Consider the following 12,788-nt stretch of genomic DNA (forward strand, 5'->3'; position numbering starts at 1 on the left):
GGTGGGGACAGCGGTTGACCTTGGCTCCGACATACGTGTCCGGGAGGAGCTGAGGGCAGAACCGGTTGTGCCGGCCCAGCTTAGCCACAACAGGGACGCCGTGGGTGCAGGGCCAGGTGCTGGGCATGCTGAGCCTGGCACAAACACAGACAGCACTGACCGGAGAGAGGACAGGGGAGACCCTGGTGCCATGACCACGTCCATCCCCGATGGTGCCGTCCCAGTTAAGCATCGCAGGGGTGCGGGAGGGGAGGCTGAGGCAGCAGGGATGATGCTGAGTGGGGACCCAGGCGTCACTGCGGCTCGAGGCCACGGAGGGCAACAGCAGCAACCACCTGCCAATCAACGCTGTTGCGCTAATTAGCAGTTGGCAAGTCTCCCATCCTCATTAATTAGCGATAACAAGGATATATCTCCAGGCCAGATCCAGCGGAGCTGTGCTCCCCAGGCTGGGCAGGAGCCAGTGCTGTGCAGCCCCGTGTGCTGGGCCCACACGGACCAGGAGCCACAGCCCTGGCAATGTTTTCATTTTTATTGAAATCAGGTTTATCGAAACCACTCAGGGAGGCTGGGGGAGCAGCGACTACCCAGAAAAATAAGCCAGGGTGGCCACCAGCCCCTCCCAGGGGACCCCAATCCCCTGGCTCGGACCCCAGAGCCACGGTGTCCTGGTGGGACCCCAGCAATGAAGCACCCCAAAGCCCACGTGGAGATGGAGATGGGAGGCAGCAGGCAGGGGTTCCGCATACGCCGTGGTTCGAGCGACGCCCTCCTTCACGCTGGTGGAGTGAGAACAGTTTTTGCATTGAGCAGCGGCAGCCGCGACCGGTTCCTCGCTCTGGGCCGGCACAGACAGGCATCAGCAGGAGCTGGTCTGCAGGTTGGCCTCGTTGAGCAGCGAGGCGATGGACGAGGGCCCGTAGGCACTGTCAAACTCCTCGTCCGAGCTGAGCTGGGCGTCTTGCAGGGAGGCGTCGGCGGCTGCACGGGCGGCTTTGCGCCTGGGGATGGAGAAGAGGGGTCAGCATGCACCTGGCGACGGCGCTGGGACCCCCCTCCAGCCCCGCGTCTCCCACCAAGCCTCCTTCTCCAGCGCCTTGATGCGGGTCTGGAGCTGCTCGTTGAGCTCGTGCTGCTCCTCCAGCTCCCGCTGCGCCTTCTTGCGGGCGCCCTCCAGCCGCTCAATCTCTTCCTCTGCCTCATCCACCTGGCGCTTCAAGGCCTTCACCTTCAGGCTCAGCTGTGGGCGGAGAGGACAAATCCCATGGGACGGGGATGGCCGGAGCAGGGCGAGCCCCCAAGGGTGGGTCCTGATTCTGCTCGCTGTCTCCGAGGGCTCCAATCCCACCCACCTGGTCCTTCTGGTCATTGACGTGCTGCCGCTCATCGTCGATCTGGATGGTCAGCTCCTTCACCTTCCTCTCCAGCTTGCGGTTGGAGGACAGCAGGACACTCTTCTCCCTGCGGTGAAGCAACAGCTGATGAAGAAGCCAGGCCGGTGCCAGGCGATGGCGGCCAAGGTGGGGGTCTGTGTGGCCGGCACCTCTCCTCCGCCTGCAGCTTGTCCTGCAGCTCCTCCAGCCGCGCCTCCAGTTGCGAGACGTTGCTGCTGGGTTTCTGCAGCCCCTCTGAGCTGGCCAGCCGATTCTTCAGCTCCTTGTTCTGCAGGGAGAGAAACCCCAGAGCCATCCCATCACTGGCTGAGGTGCTTGGAAACTTCCCTGTCACCAGCTTGCAGTGCTCAGAACCATCACCGGCCGTGGTGCTCAGAGCCATCCCTGTCACTGGTGCTCAGAGCCATCACCGGCTGCGGTGCTCCTGCGTGGGAGAGGCTCAGTGCCACTTATGTAAACGCGGGCGGTGAGTCAGGGACCAGGAACCTTTTTCCAAGGAGGAGACATAGGAGCTGGGTTATGTAATGGCAATTAGGGCAATTAGCCATGCTGGCAACGCCAGGGCACGTGGCGAGGCCAGAGACAGTGATGGGTGTGCCAAGGACCACTGGGTGCAAGAGCCATGCTGGCTCCATGATGCTCGCCCCCTCCAGCTCCTCAGCTTCTGCTCTTGGCTCTTGTTGGCCAAACCCATCCACTTCCACCCCGAGGGCAGCGCAGGACCCAGCTGCTCTCTTTCACCGTCACCCAAGGTGGTGACAGTGGGTGCCACCATGTTGGGATCCTGTGTTTTTCCACACCGGCAACAGGAACAGCTCAGGGAGCTCAGTTCCATCCCCTGGCTCATTATGAGCCAGTTCAGGATTGGGTAATGAAGGGCTCAGAGCGCAAGCCCAGGCAGGCTGGCGGGGAGCGTGAGGAAAGGGGGCATCCCATGGGGAGACGCTGGATGGCTCCAAGGATGCTCTGTCCAAGGATGCAGCATGGGGAGGGTGGATGGAGCTTGAGGAGGGGGGAAAAGGGCATGGGGAGGGGGCACAGGGCACGGGGAGGGTGAGATGGGCCGTATCTAGAGCAGGAAGGAGGAGGTGGAATGGTTTTACAGCAGGAAAAGCTCCTTGGGAACAGGTATCTCTCCTAGGAGAGCTACGCAGCTGCACCAAGAGGCTTTGCCCTGCATCCCTCCCATGCCAAGGGGTCCCCACGGCTGCCCCACAGCCGCCCCAGAGCCACGGGATCGATCTGGCTCCCCCACGGCTCAGCCTCACCTGCCTCTCCAGAGAGACCTTGTCGCACTCCAGGTCCTGGCGGCTGGAGCGTTCCTGCAGCAGCTCTGCCCGCAGCTGGTCGATCTGAGCACAAGGACACAGCATCGGTTGGGTTTGCTGTGTCCTTCGCTGCTGCGTCCACTGGGCAAGAGATCGGGGCCACCACGGTGGCAGAGCGCTGGTGCGCTTGGCGCACCCAACAGCCGGTGTCGGAGGCACCAAAACCCCCAACAAGACGATTTCGGTTCCTTCCCAAATCAGTCACTACAATTCTGGCAAGCGGCTGGAGACAAGGGCTGTGGTTTTCCACAGTTTAAACTAGTTGAACTGGGATTCGGGGACCCCGCTGTGCTTGCAGCTCTGCCCAGCACCACAGGGCATGGCTGGGATGGGTTTGATCTACAACGGAGCAAAACCAGAGCCACCCCAGGGGCCTCTTTGGGGCTGACTGAGGTGAAATATGTGGCTTTGCGCATTAAAGTGAAGGAAACGGGGTGTTATAGGAGAAAGTGGCTTGAATTTTATTCAAGCAGCTCTGTCTGGCTGTGTTTTCACATCCATCCCTGCTCTGTGGCTTCCAGCAGTGCCAGGATTTACCGGAAAAGGCTTCCCTGGGGTCACCTCCGGATCCCAGATGGGAAAATGGGAAAAGCACCCTCTGGTCCTGGCTCGTTGGCCCCTGGGGGCCAGGGGCCATTGCCTGGGAGAGCCTGAGGGGTGGGAATTCCCATTCCCGAGCCCTAGGCTGGAATCCGTTGGGCCAGGAAGCAATGGGCTACAACTAGAGGAGCCACCCATCCTAGTAAAACCCAGCTCTGCCGGATGCCAGGAGGCTCAGCACGGCTGCCGCCCGCTTGCAGATCTCCCAGCTGGCCCTGCTTTAAAGGGAAGGAGTGGGCGGCTTGGGCGGGCAAGCAGCATTATTTACGCCCCAGCTTCCTGCACAAACACCAACCTCACCCTGCAATCCCAAGGGATTTGTTGGGGTTCGCTTGTGCCAAGCTGTGATAATTCCCCTTCGCGCCCCACCCGGCTTTGCAGACACCATCACTTCGATTGCATTCGGAGCGATGGAAGGCCTGGGATGCTCGCTAATGACTCATTAATGGGGTTTGAGCTCCACTGACCAATAGTACCCACAGACCCCAGTGACCCAGCGCTGTTTTGCCGAAACCTGCGTGGTGCTGCCACAGCAGCAGCTGGATTTGGGGCAGCGTTGCCCATCCTACCTGGTCCCGGCTCCGGTTGACCCTCTCGGTCAGCAGTTCTACTGTGGTCTTCTCCTCATCCAGCTCCACCTCCAGGCGCTTGGACTTCTCCTGTGTGCAGAAGGGACCAGCAGGGTCAGTGCGAGCCTTGGGGGCCCCGCAGGTGAGGGAGACAGCGCTGGAGGGGCTTGAGGAAGCCAGGAGCTGGGGAAGGGGCTTTGCACCATCAACGCCTCCAGCCCAGCGCAGGGGGCTCCGATGCAGCCAGTAGGCACAAGGGAGATGCTTGGATGGGAGATGACACCTCAATGCTGCTGGGACCCCCACTATGCCCACGGCAAAGGGACAGCCCGCGGTGTGCTGAACTGTGGGGCAACGCTGGGTCGAGCCGAAACAAAGCCGGCTGTGCCAGCAATTAGTAAATATGAATATCAGACATCGATGCCGGGCTGTGTAACTCCTCTGTGGGATGGAGGATGCCTGGGCCAGCTCTGCCCCTTGCTGTTAGCACACAGCACTGCAGGATTAGGGCCAGCGGATTTGGGGCGCCGCACTCCCCACCTCCAGCGCCTTGACATGCCGTGAGCGGTCATCCTGCGAGCGCCTCTTGGCCTCCATCTCCTGCTCGAGGTTGTGCAGGCGCTGCAGCAGCACCTCCTTGTCCAGCAGCGCGCTCTCCCGCTCCGCCTGGCTGTCCTGCAGTGCCTGCTTCAGCCGGGAGACCTGCGGAAAAGGTGTCCCAAGGAGATGCGGCCCTGGGCGCCCCGTGGAGGGACGGCGAGGGGATCCCGACCTGCCAGCCCTTGCCACACCTCGTCCTGCAGCCGCCCCATGTTGAGCTGTATCTTCTCCACCTCGGCACCCCGATCCTTGGCTTGTTTCTGGGAGTCTGTGATCTCCTTCCGTGATTTCTCCTTGAATTCCTCCAGCTGTGACTTCAGCGCGGCCAGCGAGCTGTGCGACTCCGCTGTCATCTGCTCCAGCTGCCAAAGAGCAGGGATGACTCAGGAGCTGGGGACCAGCCCGGGCTCCCCATCCCAAGCTGATGGGACTCACGGTGGGAGAAGATGCCTGTGGGCATGGGGCTGAGGGGACATTTCCAGGAGCATCATGGTGAGGGCTGCCAGCCCTGCCAGAGCTGCCTAGAGGACCCCAGACTGCAAGCAGGCACCAGGCTCTTGCGGGAGCCACTTGGGGACAACATGGCCCTGGGACACCAGGGAACGCCAATCCCCAGGGACAGCAGGATTCTATGTAGCCTCCTGGGACATCAGGGAAGGATCAGTCCCAACTGGCTCCACAGATTCATACCCAAAGTCCCAGATCCCTCCCCTAACCCAGCAAGGGGAGATCTCCATGCCGTGGCACAACGACTGGGTGTAACGGCACACACTGCCCCATGGGATGGGGTCCAGGGGGTATAAGCAGCCCCAGAGACCCCCTAGGCGCCTCAACCTCTTTGTTCAGCTTCTCCGTGGTGCGATCAAGCAGGCGTTTCTGCTCCTCCAGGTCGTTCTTGGCACGCCTGAGCTGCTCCTTCTGCCGCTGCTCATCCTGGTAGGATACACTCAGCTCCTGGTGCTCCTGAGTCAGACGGACCAGGCTCCGCTGTGTCTCCTCCAGGCGGGTCTCCAGTGCCCGCTTGGCCATCAGCAGCTCCTGCTCCCGCTCCGTGGCTTCGCCCAGTGACTCCTCCACCTGCCTGCGCTCTGCCTGCGAAGATGGGGCTCTTCAAATTCCTTCCCGCGGACAGGGCACGGCGCAGCATGGCTCAGGAATGGCCGCAGGCCCCGTACCTCCAGTCTGGTGACTTTCTCCTTCAGCCGTGCCTGGGAGCCCTCCCAGTTCTCGCCCAGGCGCTCGTACTCCTTCAGGTGTGTCTCCAACCCGAGGACCTTCCTCCTCAAGTCGTCGTTCTGCTCCTGCACCTCCTTCAGGCTGGACTCCACCGCCTTCCTCGCCTGCTCTGATGCCTCCCATGCGCTCTCCAGGGAAGCCTTTGCCTGCAACGCAGCCCCGGCATGGGATGGATGTGGGACTTGAACCCCTGGGAATGGCTGGGCGGAGGCAAACCCCTACCCCTGGTCCCCACGCACCTTGGTGGCCTCATCCCGCTCCTCCTGAAGCTGCTGCAGGTCCCGGCGACACCGCTCCAGCTCCCCATCGCGGCTGGATGCCTCCTCCCGCATGGTGCCCTTCAGTGCCACCAGCTCCCGCTCCTGCTGCCGCAGCAGCTCCTCCTGCCTCTGCTTCTCTGCCGCCAGCTCCTGCTGCACCTCCTGTGCTTCCTGCAGCTCCTGGATGGAGGGGGCAGGGGGTCAGGGGCCCTTGGCGCTGGACATGGTCCCCTGCATTGCATGCGCCTCTTCCCTTGACTCCCACCTTCCTGAGTGTCTCCAGCTTGCCAAGGTCCACCGTGCTGCTCCGTGCCTGGTCCACCTCCTCCTTGGCAGCTGCAAAGCGTTCCCGCAGCTCCCGCAGCTCTTCCTCAAACTCCTCCCGCTCCAGCTTCAACTGCAGCAGCCTGGAGAGGGGCAGGATGAGGCCACGCAAACCCACCCCTGTGTCCTCAACATGTGTCCCACAACCATGCTCCAAGTCCCAGCATGCTTGGAGAGTGGCACCCAGCTTAGCCATCGCCTTCCTGTGTGCCCAGGGAGGAGAACCATCCCCGTTGCAGCTGCCACCCCATTTTAACAGGGTTTGGACAGAGGTGCTGGGTGGTCACGAGCGGCTGGACCTCCATGAAAGCCGCTTGTGCTCCAGCACTTACTCCTGCTTGGTGGTGCGGAGCTCATCCTTGTTCTTCTGGAACATGTCCCGCCAATGCCCTGTTTCCTCCGCGCTCTCCTCCAGCTCCCGCTGCAGGTTCCTCACCACGGTGTTGATCTTCTGCCTCTCTGACTCCAGGTTGGCCTGATCCTGGACAGAAGCACTGAGTTTCCCCACAGGATGCTCCAAGGATGCTGAGGTCCTGACCCAGTTAATCCTCCTCAAACCAGCCCAGGGAACCCACACACGGACCCCCATCACCTCTGGAAACTGGCTCCACTCACCCCCTGCAACCCGGCAAGAGCCAGGGTAAAAGGATGCTCCGATAGGGTGAGTTTGGGGCAGGACATGAGCCCCATTTCCAGCTCAGGACCATTCAGAGGGGGAACGAAGGATGCTGACTCCAAGCCAAGACCTTCCCCAAGCCAATGGCCCCCAGTGCTGCCCAGCAGCCCCCAGCATGACCAGACCTGTGTGATGCCCTCCATGCTGTGCCGCAGCTCATCCATGTCGCTCTGGTACTGCTGCCGCATGCGGTCGAGCTCCTTGTCGTGGCTGGCCACCTCCTCCTTGAGGGCTCCCTTCAGTGCCGTCAGCTCCCGCTCCCGCAGCCGCAGCTGCTCCTCCTGCCGCTGCTTGGAGCTCAGGGCCTCCTCCAGCTCCTCCCTGGTCTCCAGCAGCTCCTGAAGGGGACAGCAGGCTCAGTAGCAGTGAGGTGACACGGGGAGGGGATGCTCATGCCCCAGAGTGACTGGCACCGTACCTTGTACAAGGCTTCAGCATCCGGGGACGTGCCGGAGCCCTCACGCAGGCGGTCAAGCTCCCGGTGCACGGCCAGCAGCCGCTCCTCGCAGTCGCCCAGCCGGGCCTCTGCCTGCTCCTTGGCCGTTTTCACCTCGCTCAGCCTGCAGGGCAGGACAGGGACAGCCACGGCGTGACAAGGGGCATGGGGACAGCAGGGTGACAGCCACCCACCCCACGCACCCACCTGTCAGCACCCACATCCCGGCACAGGGGTTGGGGACAGTGGGGTGACAGCCACCCAGCCTGTGCTGCCCCATCCCCATCCCCATCCCCACACCACGGAGCACCAAACATCCCCAGCCCCACACGTTCCCAGTGCAGCTTCTCACTCCTGCAAACTTCTCTGCAGCTCCTGGTTTTTCTTCTCCAGGGCTGCCCGCAGCCGCTCGCTCTCCTCCTCGGCCTCGTGCAGCTGCGACTCCAGCGCCCGAGCCAAACCACCCCTCGCTGGCTCCCTGGGCAGCTCCAGCTTCTGGCGGAGCTGTGGGGACAGGGGACACTGGTTACATCCTCTCCTTGGGGCAGAGCAATGGCAGCCACACTCACTGTCCCCTTTTCCCAGCTCTGGAGGGGACGGCAAGGGCGGCTGCATCCCAGTAGCCCCAAAACTCTCTGGTGCGTTGTAGATCGGCTCAAGAGAAGGTTTGGTCTCACTTTGGCACCTGAGCCTCAGGGAAAGGGGCTCCAAGCAGGGACCCGTTGCGCTTCCCCCCTCCCAGGGATGTCAACAGTGACCCCGCGTCCCCCTGTGTCTCCCAACCTTCCGCCAGGCTTCACCTTGGTCTCCTTGTCGAGCTTCTCCTGCAGCTCCTCCACCTTCTGGGCCAGCTCCCTGTGCTGCGGCAGGGAACACGCGTCCTTGGGCCCCTGGAGAGACCCCTGGGCTCACTGGGGGGAGTCAGGCACCGCAAGGCCCCGCGTCACAGCTTGGTGCTCAGCCACGTGCCACCTCGGCATTGCAGGACACAGGGCCAGGCAGGCAGCAGCCCCTGGGGGGCTTGGGGAAGGAGCAGCCCCAGGCCAGCCAGGACTCACCGCCAACTCCTGCATCTTCTCCAGCAGCTGGGCGGTTTTCCTCTTCAGGGCAATTTCGCTCTCGCTGCTCCTGTGGGGTCAGAGCCGGAGGAAGCGGTTGGGAATGAGGGGACGGAGCAGGAGCCAGGAAAGGGGCTGGGAGTGATGGGGGCCTCGGGAGGGCTCAGGGGGCCGTGGGGGGCTCACCCCTCTTTCAGGATGCTGTAGATGAGCTCCTTGGGGTGCTCACTGCTGCCAGGCTGGGTGACCTCCCGCTGGTCCCGCAGCAGGTCCGGGGTGGATTTGAGCTGCTGTGAAGGATACAAAGGCTCAGCTCCAGCAAGGACATGAATCCCCCCCAATCACTCACCGTGGTGCCGGTGCAGGTGCCACTCCAGTTATGGAGCTTGTGATCATTGCAGGATGCAGCCCTGGTACCTGCAGCTCTGCCCGGGCTTTGCTTTGCAGCTGCTGGGCCACTGGTTCCTCCATGCCCCGTGTTGCCCGCTGGCTCCTTGTGCCCTGCTCCTCCGTCCCTACGGCTCCGCGTGGGCGGCTCAGGCTGCCGGCGGGCACCATGGGCCGGGGATGAATGCCGCTGGCCCGGCGCTGAGCACTGCTCAGCTCGCCAGCATCTGGCGCATCACGGTGGGAGACATGGCCGTCCAGGCTCTGTGAGCGTTTCCTCTCCTCCGAGGGCATCCGGCCCCTCCTGGCCGCTCGCCCGCGCTGCTGCACCTTCCCATTGAACTTGCTGATGAGTGAATCCACCGAGGATAGCGGTTTGGTGTCCACGTCACCAGTGCTCACCACGGCCTCTGTATCTGAGGAGGTGACCTTGGCCACGGCCCTCAAGCCAGCGGCTTTGCTCCGCTCCAGCGTGATGTCCATCAAGCTGCTGCTTTTGCCGCTGGGCAGAGTCCGGTGCTGCTGGCTACCATTTGCCCAAGGAGCACCAGCGGCAAAGGACTCGTCCGCGGTGGCACCGAGCAGATCCCCATGGGACTGAAACCTTCGCAGCTCCTCACCGAGCGGCCGTGTGCCTGAGGAAAGTTTGGGCTCATGCCGGGAGGTCACCACGCCGCTGCTCGCCTCCTCATCCGAGGTGCTGTAGGATGAGCCGTGCCGGGGCTGCCGTCCGGCGTAAGGGTTTTCTGGCAGGTCCGAGTCAGAGCTGACAGAGCCGGACGGCCGAGGGCCAGCTGCAGGGTTGGGGTAGGAGCCCTCGCTCTTGATCTGCACCCCGAAGGAGTCGCCGCCCTTCTCGCCGCTGTTGAGGACGACAAAGGGCTGCCCGGCGATGCCCTGTACCCGCACCGCCACCCCGTAGGAGCCGGGCTTGCCGCGGTGCTTCGGGGGCCGCCGGGGCTCCTCCAGGTCTTTGATGAAGCGGATCTGGACGCCGTAGTCCACGGGGTTCTGCTTCTCCGTCATTGCCACGCTTTCTGGTCACTCCATCCCTGGGGCTGAGCACCGCGGTCTTAGGGGGGCAAAGAGAGGAATCAGAGTCACCCTGGGCTCGGAGACGGCACTCGGAAAGAGTGTGGCAGTGCTCGGCCACAAGGATCAGCACCGGGGGACAGTGGTGCCAGCGCTGCAGCATCCCCAGGACGGGACAGGGATGAGGTTCGCTGTGCCAGCACCGGCATCGCTTGGCTGCTCCAGAGGGGGAGAGCAAACCCCCACATCCCGCCTCAGCAGCCGGACCCTCACCGCCTCTCCTGCTGCTTTGCCTTGGGAGCTGGACCCCAGGGATGCAGAGAGGAGGCAGAGATCCCAGCCGAGCTCCGCAGTTGGGCTCTGCTCCCAGTGCCTGCGGAACGCCGCAGCCATGCTGCAGCCAGAGCCAGCATCCCTCAGCATCGCCCCGGCACCCGCAGTCCCCGCAGCCGGGGCAGCCGCCTGCGTTCCGCAGGGATGGGACAGAAATGAGCAGTGACATATTGGGAACAGCATGACGGAACCTCCCCCACGGCCACAGCAGCACCCAGGGCAACGCAGGGACACTTAAGGCGAGCTCTCCTCCAGGCACCGGGGGTGCTCAGTGATGGAGAAGCCCCAGAGCAGCCCCCAAACCCCACGTTCTCACCCTGCCAGCGCAGCGGGAGCAGCAGCAGCCCCTTACTCTGCTGTAAAAAAATGGGATGCTGGGAGCAATGCGAGGTGCCGAGCGCTTGCAGTCACGTCCCCAGGGGACCCTGGGATGAGAGGGGACCCTGAGGTGGGCAGGGGGCACGCAAATACAGCCCATGCATGGAGAAAAATGGGAAAGCAACCCCAAAATTCCACGCCTTTGGTTTTTAGCCCAGGGACAGACATTGCCACCCAGGCTGCCCTAGACTGGAGTGGGGAGCAGGCAGGGATGGAGCACGGATGCAGATGGGGCAGCAGGATGCCTACCACAGCTGGGCTGTCCCATGTCCTCACGTCAGCCCTGAGCCCACATCTCCTCCTGTGCCCACCTCGGGGAAGAAGCTGCTGCCGTAGGACCCGGCTTGCTGCAGCACGATAGCAGGCACCAGGGATGCGGAGCCCGGAGCAGCAGCACGGGCCGGACGCAGGAGCGGGTGCCATGCAGACCCACCAGGCAGTGCCAGGAAGGATGAGCCGTTTGCTTCCCCCGTCCTGCCAGCTCCCCGCTGCCACCGTCTGCTCCCGTTCCCTGGCTAAACCCAGCAGTGCTGGCTCCTCCGTTTTCCCGGAACACCAACAAGCCCTTTGGGTCTCCCTCATGCCTGCCCAGACCCCACGGTGCAGGCAGTGACCGGGAGCCGCAGGCAGCAGGCGGAGAGGGACTAGGCATCCATTCTGGAGGTAAAGGAGCCGGCGCAGGGATGGGAGAAGAGCCCTCGTCTCCTGAGCTCATTATCTTCGCGCGGCATCCGCTAATGAGATCAGCGACGGACACCAGCCGGGATAAACACAGCCAGAGCCCAGCGCCTGCAGCGAGAGTCCCTGCAGCAAATCCTATCAGTCCTGTCTGTCCGAACGTCACAGGGATGGGGGAACAGGGAAGCCACCAACCTGCAGCAGCGAAGGGAGGAGCGGGAACCAGCCTCAGCAGCACGATCCGGAACTTTTAATGCTGCCAGTGTCCAAAGCGTGGCCGGCAACAGGGCGGGGAGAGGGCTTGGCTTATCAGGGTGGAAACCGTGAGCCCTGAGCGCAGCTCCCGCCTTGGGAAAACCTTTGGATGGATGGCAAAGGGTGGTGCGGCATCGCAGCATCCTCCCCTGGCATTGCCAGCAAAGCACCAGCCGTGTCAGCGCTGCCACCTCCGCCCTGGCACAAGTGGGAAGCAGGAGGCGGATAACAGTGGGGGTCAGATGTGGGTGGGGATGTCACTGGGCTCCATCCCAACTGGACTGGGAAGAGGAGGGTTTGCTCTTTCCAAAGGAGCTCCGGCTCGAGATGCTTTGCTCCCAGGGGCTCTGGCAGCAGGAGCCGAGCATTTGGGGAGCCAGGAGGAGGCAGGTGAGCCAGGCTGACCAGTAATGCCAGGAATGCCACCCTGCTCCTGGAAGGGCTCCAGCTTGCAGATAAAGAGCTGGAGCTGGATTGCATTCCTGTGTGGGAGAGCAACACCCAGCCCCACGCTGGAAACACGGCCCCGGGAGGGGATTCCAGTGGAAACCACAGGGAAGGAGCCTGGAAGCGGGAGGGATGGAGAATCGGGGCTAAAAATAGGCAGGTGTTGGCCTTGGGGCATGCGCTGCGCTCCCCACACCTCAGCCCTCTGGGGCGCAGCAGTTGAGGGGGATCCATGGGGTCCCGCACATGGCCAAAGTGGGAGCGGAGCTGGCGGAACGGGCAGGGAACCATCGGGAGAACTGGCAGGAGAGGGCTCTCACTGGCAGTCACGCACCTCTGGCATCGTGCTGCTGGGGATGGCGGGTGGCCAGCGGCACAATGAGCCCTTTGTGCCCAGGACGTTAACCCAGAAAGTTGTTTTGCAATCTGCAGGCGGTGCTGGAAACGGCTCCGATATTGCGCAGGGCTCTGTGCCACCGCAGCTCATCGTGGCTCCCTGCTCCCTTCCAGCGCCAAAGTCACCCAGGTGGGAAAGGTGACGGCTGCCGGGTCAGGCTGAGCCTCATCCCAGGTCGGGCAGGTAATCTGAGCGCACGGCACACTGTGACGAGCCGGCACCGTGCTGCGGTGAAGCTGGATCCCATCGCCGAGCCACGTCATTCCAAACCAAGCAGGTTGGGTTGCGTGGCTGCTGCACCACCTGAGCACAGGGAGCTGCGGGGTTATCCCAAAGCACTTGGTGGACATCGCGGGAAGGGGCCAGCAGAGGTGACCGACCTGGCATCTCTCCGCTGTCC

The 12,788-nt window shown here is 63.0% G+C and overlaps 1 protein-coding gene across 1 annotated transcript; it reads right to left on the minus strand.

The window, feature by feature from the left end:
* Window positions 1–552: 552 nt before the first annotated feature.
* CGN (cingulin) lies at window positions 553–9,935 on the minus strand. The gene is made up of 20 exons (XM_069878924.1): window positions 8,899–9,935; window positions 8,668–8,771; window positions 8,482–8,551; window positions 8,224–8,313; window positions 7,776–7,927; window positions 7,406–7,547; window positions 7,113–7,325; window positions 6,644–6,792; window positions 6,253–6,394; window positions 5,967–6,167; window positions 5,667–5,873; window positions 5,326–5,583; window positions 4,683–4,853; window positions 4,432–4,593; window positions 3,892–3,981; window positions 2,663–2,746; window positions 1,544–1,662; window positions 1,353–1,461; window positions 1,077–1,240; window positions 553–1,001 (listed from the first exon to the last, which is right to left on the minus strand). Exons 1-20 carry the CDS (start codon window positions 9,892–9,894, stop codon window positions 860–862), a joined length of 3,765 nt encoding a protein of 1,254 aa, XP_069735025.1. The 5' UTR covers window positions 9,895–9,935; the 3' UTR covers window positions 553–859.
* Between the last annotated feature and the right edge of the window lie 2,853 nt (window positions 9,936–12,788).

This window comes from Phaenicophaeus curvirostris, chromosome 29, assembly GCF_032191515.1.
Source record: "Phaenicophaeus curvirostris isolate KB17595 chromosome 29, BPBGC_Pcur_1.0, whole genome shotgun sequence".
Taxonomy (NCBI): domain Eukaryota; kingdom Metazoa; phylum Chordata; class Aves; order Cuculiformes; family Cuculidae; genus Phaenicophaeus; species Phaenicophaeus curvirostris.